Below are 16419 nucleotides of genomic sequence, written 5' to 3' on the forward strand. Positions count from 1 at the left end.
TTCATGCTGATTTCTGCCTTTTGAATAAACCAGTTATATATTTTAAAGAGAGACAGAAGAGGGATTTTTTTATTTTTATTAAAATTATTTTAATTTTATTTATACTTAGTATAAATATTATATATTAATTATACTTAGTATAAATATATTAAATTTATTTAATTATTTTATTTATACTTAGTAAATATTTATGAGCACCTAGTATAGCTCAGGTAATCTTCTAGGCACTTGGGGATATGTCAGTGAACAAAAAAGATGAAAATCCTTGTCTTTCGTAGAGTCTGTATTCTAGGTTGGGAAAGGCAAGAAAATGACATTGCACAGTTTATTTTTCCATGTGGGGAAGAATAAAGTAGAGTGGATGTCTGGATGTCGGGGATCGAGAATATGGTGGGAAAAGCAGTATAAGAGTGTGTGATTTGAATGTTTGTGTCCCCCCAAATTTGTATTTTGGGATCCTAAGGTTCAGTATGATGGTATTCGGAGATGAGGTCTTTAGGAGGTGGCTTATGTTATGAGCATGGGGCTGTCATAAATGGGATTAATATTCTTACAAAAGAGACCCTACCAGAGCTCCCTAGCCACTGTCTGCCATATGAGGGTACAATGAGAAGCCCACAATCCAGAGGAGGGGCCCTATGATCTCAGGCCTTTGACCTCCAGACTCTGAAGAATGAATTTCTATGGTTTGCAGGTTACCCAGCCTGTGGTATTTTGTTAGAGCAGCCCAAAATGGGCTTAGGCAGTAAGAAAGGTCTCAAGTATATGAGGAAATGAGCCATGCAGATGTCTGAGGGAAGAGTGCACTGTGTACAGAAAAGAATTCATGCAGAGGCTCTGAGGCAGAAGAGTTCCTGGAGTGTTTAAGGACCCTTCCCTAAGTTGCTCAAAATGCTCAGAATTGTTAAGAAGTTTGCCCAAGGTGTGAGATGTAATGTACTTCATGCCGCGGAGCCTTAAGATGTATGCTGAAAAAGTGCATAAAGGCAAACGGCATTTATTTGTTGAAAGACACACTATGCTTTCTTTTTGCTGGGCCTCTTTCACGTCTTTGGTGCAGAGGTGCTGGAGTGGTCACTTTGGGCTGTGGGACAAGACTGAGGTTGTAGAGTTGCCTTTGCTTTGAACATACATCTCTTGTTCCTAATAAACACTGGGCAGTCATTTCAGGGAATTCTTTTCCATTTCTGTAATCTTCCTGGTCCTCCTTTTGAGCTCCCCAAGTTATTTGTTCCTTGAACCACCAAAGACTTCCTGTGAGGTCTAATACTAATATTAGACTGGAGATCCTGATATCTTCATGTGGCTGGTTCTCCTTTCACTTGGGTTTTGTCTCAACTGTCACCTCTCAAGAGATTTTTCTTCCCACCCCAGTTACTCTACTTCCTCATCCTGGCATAATTATATTAGTGCTTGTATGTATATAAAATTACTATGTTTATTTTATGTAATTCCTTAGTAGTCTTTTGCTAAAATGTAAATAAAATCTTTTGTCTTGTTCATTGCTATGGATCAGCTGTGTGTACACTGTACTACAACAGAATAAGTCCTCAAAAAATGCATTCATTGCAGAATGGGTAAATTATATAAGAAGTAACATTTATTGAATATTTACTATGTGCTACAAATAGCATTAAATACTGTTCTGTGGATTTCCTATTTAAAACATCTTACAACACTATTGTCTTCGTTTTATGGGGACATATTACCCATGTAATTTACCTAGCGTTTTCCAGCTGGTTAGTTTATTTTTTCTCTGACTCTGCAACCTTGCTCTTACCCATCACACCACACAGACACAGTCATTAGAATGGCTCTGCACTGTTCCCCAGTCCTCTGCAGGTCAGCATGTTAGAATAGGGGGAATTTAATACCTCTATTGGGCAGTGGTCAGACTCATTTATTTGAGGAAGTGAGGAGCATTGGAAATGTGTGTAGTAGATCTCGAAGATTGGTGCCCTCGGGCTGAATTTAACTCAGAGTCATCTTTGTTTTGTCTGGCAGTTTGTTTAAAAACAGGAAAGCTCACCTAAAAATCCAGTTGTGTTGCATTTCTTGAGTACTTACTGCCTCCTCCAATGGGGCATGTGCTTTTCTCACTCACTTCAGCCCCCCCACCCCCATCACTATTTTACCCTAGCCCATATACTCCAAAAAAGCATTTCACATTTGTGAGGAGACATGCAGCATATGTTTGAGTAGTTGATATACACCTAGTTGCAGAAATAGTTACATAATCTAAAAAAAACTCATGAACAGCCAGCTAGTCTACTTGTAGGATTAACACCATACAGCAAGAGAACAGAAATCACCATAATGCAGGAACCACTGTACAGCCTGCCTCATGGACATGGCAGGTGCCAGAGTTCTCTTACGTGGAGCCCACACTATCCCAGACCGCTCAATTACTGAGCATTGTTTTCTGTACCTACATCCACATTCTGATCTGCTTGGAAGTTGTCCCTAGTGTCCAGAGTCAAATAAATCCTGCTTCCTAGGAAGTGAACTGGAATCTGCAAGTTAGCCTAATGTGACTATAGATCTAGTAAATGTGATTAAGATGCCCCTTCTGATAACTGAACCATGATGCTCCTCAAGTTTGCCTAGTAGACTACTTCACTGCTATGACTGGCCTCATAGGAAACAAAAACTTCCCAATTTTTGTTCTCTGCCCCTAGAGATTGTTATTCAGGGTCAATTATAATGCATGCTTTTCAGAAGTAAAACAGAAAAGTATACATATTTTAAATACACTTAAAACAATTTTCTTTATATTGTGGGCATTTAGTTTTGGTCACCTGTTGATACATTGTTTCATTTTAGCATTAAAAAATACTATATTCAGAAATATTTCTTTAAATTTCTGAATAGTAAATGCATGTTTAGACAAAAATCATTGAAATGGTCTCAATATTGATTATTCCTTTATCCCTACTTGGCTCCACCTTGAAGCTGCAGGTTTTTCTTATTATATTATCTCTGTCATGGTTTCTTTCTGTCCAGCTACTAATTTGTCTGTAGTAGAGTCCTCTCAGCTCTAAAAGTTGATGACAAAATTATTACTTTAATAATTATTTACCACAAATCCTATAAAAAGACATACCATTTTTATGATTCCAGTTCCTAGGTGGGCCCTTTGTTATTTCACATTCTTACTTAACCAGTATTTTCAAATATATACCTACCCTCCCTAACGTAAAATGAATGCTTTTAAAATACCCACTTGGATTGCCAAGGGAAGTAGTTGAAGTCTATGATGTATAGACCTCTAAAAATTAATCATTCTTTGTACACGTTTTATTGTTCTGTGAAGTCTTATGGAGTGGGCAAAAATGGACTTAATTGTAATATAAGGCACTGTGTTGCTTCCTTCTGTTTTATTATTGGTTTGATAGGTTAATGTCTATAAAGTGCTCTGAGCTCTTACACCAGGCTGTAAGAGATTTATGCAGTTGTATACACCTTGATGAAAGTAAGGGTAAATGTCTTAAATATTTTATAGCACACGTGGTCTCATTAAATATATTATTGACAGTAAGCTGAAGATGAGGAGCAAGGCATTTTGTTCATTTTTCTTATCTCTTGCCCCCTACACAGGGCCTGGTACTTTGTAAAAGCTCAGTAGATACAAGAATTGAAGGGAAGTTGCTTGCTTTATCATTAGCCAACAGTATCATTTGTAATAGATTTCCCAAGCCATTCACTTTCCCATTTGCTTCTAAATTTCCTATGAAGAGGCCTTCTCTCATTTAAATGGTATTTAATTTTTTACTTCTGTAATTATTTGATTACTAAATCTTACTGTCTACAGGTTGGACATTCAACTAATACCCTTTGCAAATAAAATGACATTGTTTCTGACAGCAGGGGATATACAGCCAATGCAGTATTTTAGGAGGTTGTGACAACTCCTAGTCGAAGAATATAAATCAAGTAACTGAGTTGTTATAAAATGGGTAGAAATGACACAGAAACCAGGAATAAAAATGTTTGAGACTGTCTGTGGTCAGCCTTTTAACCTTTTGAGGAGTTTTAGCGTCCCTGTAACTGTGAATTTAATGTCTCTTCAGTCTAGTGTGCTGAAGACCCTTTTTATTACAGGTAATTTTCTGTGTAAAGTGATCCGCTGGATAAGCTGTATTTCAAAACTTTTAAATGTCTTTTATTACATTATCATCACCGTGGTTGATTCATTTATGAAACACAAAGCACTCCCATTTGGAGAGATTTATTCTCGTATCAATTTTTTTTTTTCCCCTGGATTTGCCAGAACACCGTCATGTTCGTGTTCTGAAGGTTAATGCCCAAAGTCAAGCAGACAGAAGCCAAGTGCTGCAAGGTTTCCAAGATTAGGACTGATTCCCTTCACAGAAATAAATGATTCCTGCCATGTTCAGTGATTTTGTGCAGCGCTCCCCACGGCTGAGTGAGTGCATCAATACTGTAGTCCTTACCTGCTGTACATACTGATGACACTCGGTGTTAACTTGATTGACCGAGCAGGCCACTGAAGAAGACGCACCTGCAAGAGAAGTGCAGACACATCTATTTTTATCCTGGTCTCGAAACATTTATTTTACATTTATTTTACTTGGGAGTCATGGTTGCAAGTTCCATGGGCTCCCAAGCCACACAGCTAAGGTAGAACTGTGCTATAAGTGCTGCTTTGTTTTCAGAATTAGACTCCAAATGGTTTCAGGTTGCTACCCTTTGCCAAAGCCTAATTTTAGGCTTTTGAGGGAAAATGACATGAAGAGGACTATTAAGAACAGGACCAGTTAGTGACTCTGTGGAATTTAAGTCTATTAAGAGGTTGTATCTAACGATGGGCAAAATGGATCATTTATTTCAATTATGAGGCATCATTTTGGCTATATTTGTATGTTATATTTTGTTATGTTTTGTAGGCTTTGAGGCAGCAGCAGAAAAGAAGAAATGGAGTCTCAATGATGGTAAACAAGACTGTTCCTCGTGTTGTTTTGACACCATTAAAGGTGTCTGATGAGCAGTCGGATTCGCCTTCAGGTAAAGCGCTAAAATATTGTATGCTTGGCCAGTTTCTTCCCGGAGGAGACTTCTTCACTGAGAGAGATGTCAGGAATTTTCTCTGCAACCGAATAATATTTCTACTAGAGGTTTCCGTTTTAATTTGTTTTTTTTTTAGACTTTGGACTCTTTCAGTGATACAAAAATAATAAGACATTTCACTCTTAAAAAAAGAAAAGGCACCAGCTCGCTCATCATCAAAGGACTTCATTTTCTAATGTCAATAGGTGTAAGAAAATGTGTGGTACTGCTAGGTGGATTTTTTTGTTGTTGCTCTGGCTTTTGTTTGAATGTTGAACTTTAATGGTGGACCACATGCTGATATGTAATGCCATCAAAAGCAGTTCTTCCGTGAGTGTGAATTTGTTTTTCAGTCTTCTGCTGCAAAATCAGGCATCCTTTATTAGTTTCTGTGTTCTGGGAACATTCTTCTCACCTCAGTACAGCCCTGACCTTTTCTTCTAATTTACCTTCTGTCACTTTATCAGCTATGTACCATTCTATTTATTATAGATTGATGCTTGCATTTTCTGTTCCTATTACAACATAAAGTTGTTTATAAAGGTATGATCTCTCCTTCTCTTCAAGCTTCTCTTCTTTCATGTTTCTATCTCTGTCTTGCATCTTCTCTAAATGGTATAGAATTGTCTACGCTTATCCGTGTGTTTTTACAAAAGATCTGAGTGTTTCTTTTTAAAGCTATCAGATCAGTGAACGTGTTTTTGACTCCACTATTAGGCCATCTGTTCTTGCTTTTTGTTCTGTTTGATTGATTTATTGGGCTTTTCTCTTTATATCCAGCAGAGGAATCAGATTGTGGCCAAAGGTAGTGAATTAACTTATAGAAAAGGAGATTATATCTATGGTTTTTGAAATAATTTTAGATTTTTCTTTTCAAGGACAGCAAAAGGAAGATAATGACATAATAACTATTTCCTTTTTTAGGATCCGAATCTAAAAATGGTGAAGCAGACAGTTCAGATAAAGAAATGAAACATGGGCAAAAATCTCCCACTGGAAAACAAACAAGTCAGCACTTAAAACGATTAAAAAAGTCTGGTTTGGGTGAGTGTTCAATAGACTATGACATTTCACATTTTAGAGATTTATATCTTTTTTCAATGAAATTATGGAAAATTCTTAGAACATTTTTTGTAATGGTTAAACAAGGAAACTTAAAAATCTTTCCAGTTTATCTAAACCAGAAAGGGTACTAAATAAGAAAGTACAGTTCCAACAGATTGGTCTTAGCATATTGCTGAATTCATAAATGATATTATTGGGTAAAGATAGGAGATTTAATGTGATCTGTATATTTAAGAAATTATCTGCCAAGTCATGATTTTATCTATTGTGCCATGTTTTGTTTCTGCAACTGGGTTTCAGTTTATTGGAATATACTGTATTGGGGGAAAAAAAGTGCAACTTTTTGTAAAGAGTTCATTCAACTATAGAGGACATTGTCATTGGGGTCTGCTGCAGTAAAACTGCTCTGCTTTGCTTGTCATGGATGCTGCTTAAAATATTCAGTAGTGCTTGTCGGAAAAACAGTGTAAAATTGCTGAGAAGTGTAGTGTAGGAGACACAGTCCCTGGGTCTTGCAAGTCAGCAGCAGGTTTTCTTCAGCAGATTTCCTTCCTGATAACTTGCATCAGATACTCAGAAGCAGCATCAGAGAAAACGTAACGTGACAATTAAAAAAGATGAAAATAAACATATCCAGGGCTGAACATTGTAATTCTCTACTGAATCTCCTTTGTTGGAAATCTGGACCTAATGGCTTCATTTCTCTCTCTCAGTTATTTCACTTCTGAGTCAGGGTAATGATAATGACCTGGATCATTGTAATACTTTGTCAGATGGTTGGTAGAAATTACAGTTACTGATCTGAACTTTATTTTCAGTTCTGCCACTTACTTTCTTGGCAACTTAGGTAATTCTTATTTGCAATTCATCTGTTTATAAAATTCAATCAAGAGTTTCTCTCTTTCTCTCTCTCTTTCTATATATATATACACACACACATACACACACATATACGTATACATAATATATATGAAACATTTTATATATATATATATATATATATAAAATAAAGGTTTACTATACATACACACACACACACACACACACACACATATAAAGGTTGACTGATTGCTTATTTTATACCAGGAATTTTGCCAAATCCTGGGAGCATGCTTTCAATAAAAAGCCTTTGAATAAGATTTATATAATATTTAGATAAGATCTCTTTAGTTAAACAGAGTTTATTTTTGGTTTACATTCTTGGCATATAGATAATTACCTCTTTTGCATTATTTCCAAAGCTAAATAATTTTATAATTTTTGTGTAGCCCAAAATGTGTGAATGTGTGTTTATATCCTCACTTAATATGTATTATTGTGTTTTTTTCCTAGTCTTTTGAGGGTTGTAAAGTATGTACTTTAACAGGAGTAGCTTCTAAAATAGAAAACTACCATGGGAGAGTGATATGTAAAGAATGTATTAAAAAATGCCATGTTGTGATATCATAAATAATTTATTTATTGTTTAAAGATTTTATTTATCTACTTGAGAGAGAGAGAGAGAGAGAGAGAGAGAGAGAGAAAGAGAGAGAACAAGCAGGAGAAGGGAGAGGAGAAGCAGACTCCCCACTGAGCGGGGAGCTCCATGCTGGGCTCTATCCCAGGACCCTGGGATCATGGTCTGAGCTGAAGGCCGATGCTTAACCCACTGAGCCACCCAGGTCCTCTGATATCCTAAGTTATTTAAAAATTAGTGACATTCGGTTAAAAATGGCCTGCTACCAACTTCGGTACAGTCAATCGCATATCATGCATCTAAAAAAATTCAAGGCATAGGGCACTCCCTATTTAATTACTGAGCTAACTTCAGGATTGGAAGTCAAAAAAGGTGTGTAGTATGTTATCAGGATCTTGTCAGGTATTCAGGTTTTAGTCAGGAGCTCTTGCTTTCTAACTATTGTTACCTAGAAGCCCTACATGGCAATGAACGTCTTACATTTAAAAATTGTATTGTCAGAGTATTTCAGCTGACTTGTCAGCAATTTAAAAAGTTGATAAAGGAGACTACTGTGTTCATTTTAAGCTGCTTTTTTTTTTTAAAAAAAAAGACTGCAAAGTAATAGAATAGTGAAGCTACCTTAATGAAGGGATGTAAAAGTGAAATCATATTCAGTGCTTGTATTTAACGTAATAGTCTAGGTATCTCTTAATAAGTTATCTTGTGGGATCCCTGGGTGGCGCAGCGGTTTGGCGCCTGCCTTTGGCCCAGGGCGCCATCCTGGAGACCCGGGATCGAATCCCACATCAGGCTCCCGGTGCATGGAGCCTGCTTCTCCCTCCGCCTGTGTCTCTGCCTCTCTCTCTCTCTCTCTCTGTGACTATCATAAATAAATTTAAAAAAAAATTAAAAAAAAAATAAGTTATCTTGTTTAGTACTGCCTTCAATTATGCACAGTAGAATTATTTCCATTTTTCAGCCGAAGAAACTGAGGCCCATTTAAGGAGGTTCCCCCGTAAATGACATGGCTAAGATACAAGCTGAGGAGTAGCTAGCTCCAAAGTCTACACCATTATCCTGGGCATTTGGATGTTGAACCACCTAGCCCATACTATGGACCTGCAGGCACCATGGAAGAGCAGCAGGGCCCTGTGACATGATGAATCTGCCAGTGTTAAAATCCAGGTTTACTAGTTACACATGGAGGGGGGTGCCTAGCAACTGTAAGATTTCCTGGCTGATCCTATAAAATCAGGCAGATGGAGGAAGAAGGTGGGACTTAAAATAAGTCAGTTAATGTAAAAAACTGCCAAAGATAAGCTGAAGGTGATTACTGGGAAGGAAATGGGACTGATGACTAACCAGCAAGCAACTGGCTGAGTGGCTTATTCTGTGCAAATGAAGTGAACAGTGTTTAGGGAGCCTCCCATATAGGCCCAGCACTGTAAAATAAAAAGTGAAAAAAGATAAGGATGAAATGAAAGGAAGAGCCTTAAACAACTATTTCTAGACAATAACCCATGTTTCTTTTAGAAAGTAATGTTTTTGATGTTCTATGACCTTAGGGATCTTACAGAGTAAAAGAATCTCAATGCTGTGAAGCATTTTAGCTTTGGGATAGTATTTAATATTCCTTAAGGCATATTTATTTATATTTTGCTTTCCCTCTCTTTGCCATTAAGTTGTTATTCCCGTAGACATAGTGACCTTCCTGTCTATCTTTGAGGTCCTCACCACACCAATTATATCCCTCTCACTTAGTAGGTGCTGGATAATTTTGGTATGAATTATTTATAAGTAGCTGAAGGGGTAGTAAGTTTGGATGAATGAGGTATCCTATAGGTTTCAGCATGCTTACATACCCTTGCATAAAAATGATCCTATGCCCCTGGGGAAGGTCATTCTTTTATAGCTACAAATACAGTGCAAAGAAAGATGAACCCAACCAACATCCAGTAGCCAGCCAGACAGGGAGAGCTGTTTCTTCCTTGTGCCTTCCCCATCAGGGTTAGATAGCTAATTCATACAGTTTTAGAAATGTGGTTTGAGCCATCTTTACCTTCTTCTAGGTAGAGGTAATTGTATATAACTCCTAACCTGTTGAAACCATTCTGAATTAAAACAAATGGTGTCAGTCTTTTCTAACTTAAATTGGTAACTCTCAAACTAAATCTAGTCAAAATCAGAGGTTAGGGTGTAGGTCTAAATTGTCATCCTTATTGTGAGATTCCCCTAACCGGATATAAAATCCTAATCCCTCGATTGCTTCCTTTTGGTCTCTGGCAAATACTTAATCAAATTGCAGGATAATGACCCTATTCAGGTATAGATTTCACTTGGATCTTGGAATCTCATGTTTATAGCCCAGGGCACAACAGAGCGTGGCGTGCTTCCCTGAGGCACTGCAGTAAGAAAGTGCCATAGACCTCTCTCAGGTCCCTTTATACGCCAGCTTCCCTGGAGAGGGTGAGGAACACACAATAAAAAAATTACTGAGGGGTGCCTGGGTGGCTCAGTTGGTTGAGCATCTGACTCTTGGTCTTAGTTCAGGTCACTACCTCAGTGTTGTGAGATCGAGCCCTGCATCAAGCTCCACACTCAGTGAGAAGTCTGCTTGAAGATTCTCTCCCTCTGCTCCTCTCCCCACTTTCTCTCTCTCTCAAATAAATAAATCTTTTATAAAAAATTATTGAACTTTAATATCCTCAGTCATTCCAGTTTTTCTGATGGTAATATTAAAACTTTTATGAGAAATGTGTCATTTAGCATGGGAGCCCATTACTTCTGACATAGGTTTCTTTTTTTGTTTTATTTTGTTCTGTTTGGTTGTTCTTGACCAAGGTTATGTATGAAAATTCTGAAAATATTTCTCGGAGTAGCTCTGTGATTGAATAGACATAGTAACATAGTGACTGAGTGCAATTAAATAAAATAATGAGTCTAAAGACCACTTCTCTAATGATGTTAAAATAAAAAACCAACAAAATCTTGGTCTCTTACCCATTTCTGCATCACACATAGTAGAAAACACTATTCTGATATACATACAAACAAATGCTAACAATATCTACTGGGTTCTTTTATTGTCAAAGGTCTTGCAAAATAGTATCACAGTAAATATTAATCAGACAGTTGAAACTGCAGCTGGTGGAGATGAAAGGTTGGTGATGGCTGAAAATAGGCTTTGAGCTACATGTTTTCTAGCCTCATCAGTTGTTTCATAGCCTTTCTCCTGGCCTTAGCAAAAGATGGAACTCATTTAAAACCTCCCTATGGAGCTTTCTGAGCTAACCCTGGTATATTATCATCTCCTGGTCTTCTGGGAGCTTAGAGAAGGGGTTGTAAACATTTTTAAAAATGTTTAATGATATTCTCTCTTACCATTTGTTTTGTATTAATTTCTCACATTTTTCCCTAACATTCATTCCAGTGTATTTCATTTGATTTCGTCTTTTTGTAGTGAAGAATTACAACTTTGCTGGTTTCATAAAATGATGCATACTTTTAAAATAAATTAATGCAGGAAAATTAAAATAAAATTTGAATAGTATCCCTGAATCCTGTCACCTAAAATGATTTTCCCAATGTTGTATAAACATGATTTGACATCTTTGTTTTTTATTTATTATTTTTATTTTTTATTTATTTTTTAAATAAATTTATTTTTTATTAGTGTTCAATTTACCAACATATAGAATAACATCCAGTGCTCATCCCATCAAGTGCCCCCCTCGGTGCCCATCACCCATTCACCCCCACCCCCCGCCCTCTTCCCCTTCCACCATCCCTGGTTCGTTTCCCAGAGTTAGGAGTCTTTATGTTCTGTCTCCCCTTCTGATATTTCCCACACATTTCTTCTCCTTTCCCTTATATTCCCTTTCACTTTTATGTATATTCCCCAAATGAATGAGAACATATAATGTTTGTCCTTCTCCGATTGACTTATTTCACTCAGCATAATACCCTCCAGTTCCATCCACGTTGAAGCAAATGGTGGGTATTTGTCGTTTCTAATGGCTGAGTAATATTGCATTGTATACATAAACCACATCTTCTTTATCCATTCATCTTTCGATGGACACCGAGGCTCCTTCCACAGTTTGGCTATTGTGGACATTGCTGCTATAAACATTGGGGTGCAGGTGTCCCGGCGTTTCATTGCAACTGTATCTTTGGGGTAAATCCCCAGTAGTGCAATTGCTGGGTCATAGGGCAGGTCTATTTTTAAATCTTTGAGGAACCTCCACACAGTTTTCCAGAGTGGCTGCACCAGTTCACATTCCCACCAACAGTGTAAGAGGGTTCCCTTTTCTCCGCATCCTCTCCAACATTTGTGGTTTCCTGCCTTGTTAATGTTCCCCATTCTCATTGGTGTGAGGTGGTATCTCATTGTGGTTTTGATTTGTATTTCCCTGATGGCAGGTGATGCAGAGCATTTTCTCATGTGCATGTTGGCCATGTCCATGTCTTCCTCTGTGAGATTTCTCTTCATGTCTTTTGCCCATTTCATGATTGGATTGTTTGTTTCTTTGGTGTTGAGTTTAATAAGTTCTTTATAGATCTTGGAAACTAGCCCTTTATCCGATACGTCATTTGCAAGTATCTTCTCCCATTCTGTAGGTTGTCTTTTAGTTTTGTTGACTGTATCCTTTGCTGTGCAAAAGATTCTTATCTTGATGAAGTCCCAATAGTTCATTTTTGCTTTTGTTTCTTTTGCCTTCGTGGATGTATCTTGCAAGAAGTTACTGTGGCCGAGTTCAAAAAGGGTGTTGCCTGTGTTCTCCTCTAGGATTTTGATGGAATCTTGTCTCAGATTTAGATCTTTCATCCATTTTGAGTTTATCTTTGTGTATGGTGAAAGAGAGTGGTCTAGTTTCATTCTTCTGCATGTAGATGTCCAATTTTCCCAACACCATTTATTGAAGAGACTGTCTTTCTTCCAATGGATAGTCTTTCCTCCTTTATCGAATATTAGTTGACCATAAAGTTCAGGGTCCACTTCTGGGTTCTCTGTTCTGTTCCATTGATCTATGCGTCTGTTTTTGTGCCAGTACCACACTGTGTTGATGACCACAGCTTTGTAGTACAACCTGAAATCTGGCATTGGTTTTCTTTTTTAAAAGATATGGTTTTCTTTTGTAAAATTCCCTTGGCTATTCGGGGTCTTTTCTGATTCCACACAAATCTTAAAATAATTTGTTCTAACTCTATGAAGAAAGTCCATGGTATTTTGATAGGGGACATCTTTTTTTTTTTTTTTTAAATCACATACGTGTAACACCCAGTGCTCACCACAAGTGCCTTTCTTAATGCGTACCTCCCATTCTAGCCCATCACCCCATCCACCTCCCCTCCAGCAACCCTCAGTTTGTTTTCTATAAGTAAGAGTTTCTTTTGTGGTTTGCCTCCCTATTTGTCTCTCTTTGTTTTTCTTTTCCCATGTTCATCTTTTTTGTTTAATAAATTTGACATATGAGTGAAATCATATGATATTTGTCTTCCACTGACTAAATTATTTTGCTTAACACAATACACTCTGCTTCATTCACATCATTGAAAATGGCAAGATTTTATTATTTTTGATGGCTGCGTTATAATCTGTTGTGTATATGTGTGTATATACACACACGCACACATATGTATATATATGCAGACATACCACCTCTATATCCATTCATCAGTCAGTGGACATTTGGGCTCTCTCCATATTTTGACTCTTGTTGATAATGCTGCTGTAAACATTGGGTGCATGTACCCCTTTGAATCAGTAGTTTTTTATCCTTTGGGTAAATACTTACTAGTGCAATTGCTGGGTTACAGGGTAGTTATATTTTTAACTTTTTGAGGAACTGCTATACTGTTTTCCAGAGTGCCTGCACCAATTTGCATCTCCACCAACAGTATAAGAGGGTTCCCCATCAGCTACAGCCAATGTCAAAAGGGTTGCTGCCCTGTGTTCTCCTCTAGGATGTGAGATGGTTTACTGTCTCACATTTAGACCATCCATTTCAAAGTTATTTTTGTGTGTGGTATAGAAAGTGGTCCAGTTTCATTCTTCTGCATGTTGCTGTCCAGCTTTCCCAAGCCCATTTGTTGAAGAAACTGTCTTTTTTTTTCCTTTGGATATTCTCTCCTGCTTTGAGAACATTAGTTGACCATATAGTTGTGGGGCTGTTTCTGGGTTTTCTATTCTGTTCCATTGATCTGCATGTCAGTTTTTATGCTGGTATCTTACTGATTTGATCAACTATAGCTATGTAATATAGCTTGAAGTCTGGAATTTTGATGCCTCCAGCTTCACTTTTCTTTTTCAAAATTGCTTTGGCTATATTCAGGGTCTTTTGTGGCTTCATACAAATTTTAGGATTGTTTATTCTAACTCTGAAAAATGCTGGTGGTATTTTGTTTTTTTTTATTTTTATTTTTATTTTTTTATTATTTTTTTTATTTTTAATTAATTTTTATTGGTGTTCAATTTACCAACATACAGAAAAACACCCAGTGCTCATCCCGTCAAGTGTCCACCTCAGTGCCCGTCACCCATTCCCCTCCAACACCCCCCCCCCTCCCCTTCCCCCCCCCCCAGTTCGTTTCCCCGAGTTAGGAGTCTTTATGTTCTGTCTCCCTTCCTGATATTTCCCAACATTTCTTTTCCCTTCCTTTATATTCCCTTTCACTATTATTTATATTCCCCAAATGAATGAGAACATACACTGTTTGTCCTTCTCCGATTGACTTATTTCACTCAGCATAATACCCTCCAGTTCCATCCACGTTGAAGCAAATGGTGGGTATTTGTCGTTTCTAATTGCTCAGTAATATTCCATTGTATACATAGACCACATCTTCTTTATCCATTCATCTTTCGATGGACACCGAGGCTCCTTCCACAGTTTGGCAATTGTGGACATTTTGATGGTAATTGCATTAAATTTGTAGATTGCTTTGGATAGTATAGACATTTTAACATATTTTTTCTTCTAATCCATCAGCAATGGAATGTTTTTCCATGTATTTGTGTTGTGCTCAATTTCTTTCATACGTGTTATAGAACACTTAGTTTCTATGGAACACTTAACAGATCACTATAGTTTTCAGAGTACAGATCTTTTACCTTTTTGTTTAGGTTTATTCCTAGATATCTTATTGTTTTGGATGCAGTTGTAAATGGGATTTATTCCTTAATTTCTTTTTCTGCTTCTTCATTATTGGTGTATAGATATTCCACAGATCTCTATATGTTGATTTTGTATCCTGTGACTTTATCATGTATCAGTTCTAGCAATTTTGGTAGAGTCTTTTTTTTTTTTTAAGATTTTATTTATTTATTTGAGAGAGAGCGTAAACAGAGGGAAGGGCAGCGGGACAGGCAGACTTCCTGCTGAGGGGCCTAACTCATGTCTCAATCCCAGGACCCTGAGATCATGATGTGAGCCAAAGGCAGATGCTTAACCAGCTGAGCCACCCAGGGACTCCACGGTGGAGTCTTTAAGTTTTTCTACATAGATCATGTGTTGTGTGTGAGTAGTGAAAGTGTGGCTTTTTCCTTGACAATTTGGATGCCTTTTATTTCTTTGTGTTGTCTGATTGCTGAGGCCAGGACTTCCAATACTATGTTGTGGGTTTTTTTTTTTTTTAAGACTTTATTTATTCATGAGAGACACAGAGAGAAAGGCAGAGACACAGGCAGAGGGAGAAGCAGGGTCCATGCAGGGAGCCTGATGTGAGACTCGATCCTGGGACTCAGCCCCGAGACCATGGGATCACACCCTGAGCCAAAGGCAGATATTCAACCACCAAGCCACCCAGGCATCCCCTTCCAGTACTACGTTAAATAACAATGGTAAGAGCAGACATCCATATCTTTTTCTTGACCAAAGAGGAAAAACTCTGTTTTTCCCCATTGAAGATGATATTAGCTGTGGGTCTTTCATATATGGCCTTTATGATGATGAGGCTTATCATTCCTACTTTGGTGAGGGTTTATATCAAGAATGGGTGCTGCACTTTGTCAAATGGTTTATCTGCATCTACTGAGAGGATCATATGGTTCATATCCTTTGTTTTATTAATGTGGTGTATCACGTTGATTGATTTGCAAATATTGAACCACCCCAGCAGCCCAGGAATAAATCCCACTTGATCTTGGTGAATAATTGTTTTAATATACTGTTGAATTCAATTTGCTAGTATATTGTTGAGAATTTTTGCATTCATGTTCATCAGGGAATTGGGCTGTAATTCTCCTTTTTAATGGGATCTTTGTTTGGGAATCAAGGTAATGGTAGCTCATGTATTAAGTTTGGAAGTTTTCTTTTACTTTCTTTTTTATTTTTTTGGAATAGTTTGAGAAGAATAGGTATTAACTCTTCTTTAAATGTCTGGTAGGATTCCCCTGGGAAGCTATCTGGCTCTGGACTTTTATTTGTTGGGAGATTTTTGATTATTGATTCAATTCCATATGGATCTGATCAAATTTTCTATTTCTTTTTGTTTCATTTTTCGTAGTTGTTATGTTTCTAGGAATTTATCTATTTCTTCCAGATTGCCCAATATCTTAGCATATAAATTTTCATAATACCCTATTACAACTGTTTTTGTGGTGTTGGTTGTGATCTCTCTTCTTCAGTTTATGATTTTATTTATTTGGGTCCTTTCTCTTTTCTTTTTGATAAGTCTGGCTAGGAGTTTATTTTATTAATTCTTCCAAAAACCAACTACTAGTTTCATTGATCTGTTCTACTTTTTTTGTGTTTGTTGTTGTTGTTGTTGATGTTGTTTCTATATCATTTATTTCTGCTCTAATCTTTATTCTTCTGCTGCTGGCTTTCAGCTTCATTGGCTGTTCT

At 37.3% G+C, this 16419-nt stretch overlaps 1 protein-coding gene across 2 annotated transcripts in view; it reads left to right on the plus strand.

The window, feature by feature from the left end:
• Nucleotides 1–16419, plus strand: part of ASXL3 (ASXL transcriptional regulator 3) — a 180648-nt gene that overhangs the window by 90533 nt on the left and 73696 nt on the right. For both annotated transcript variants that reach the window (XM_041723063.1, XM_041722991.1), the window contains exons 6-7: nucleotides 4908–5025; nucleotides 5992–6111. In XM_041723063.1, coding sequence (XP_041578997.1) covers nucleotides 4908–5025; nucleotides 5992–6111 — 238 coding nt within the window. The remainder of the gene's footprint in view (nucleotides 1–4907; nucleotides 5026–5991; nucleotides 6112–16419) is intronic.

This window comes from Vulpes lagopus, chromosome 1, assembly GCF_018345385.1.
Source record: "Vulpes lagopus strain Blue_001 chromosome 1, ASM1834538v1, whole genome shotgun sequence".
Lineage (NCBI taxonomy): Eukaryota > Metazoa > Chordata > Mammalia > Carnivora > Canidae > Vulpes > Vulpes lagopus.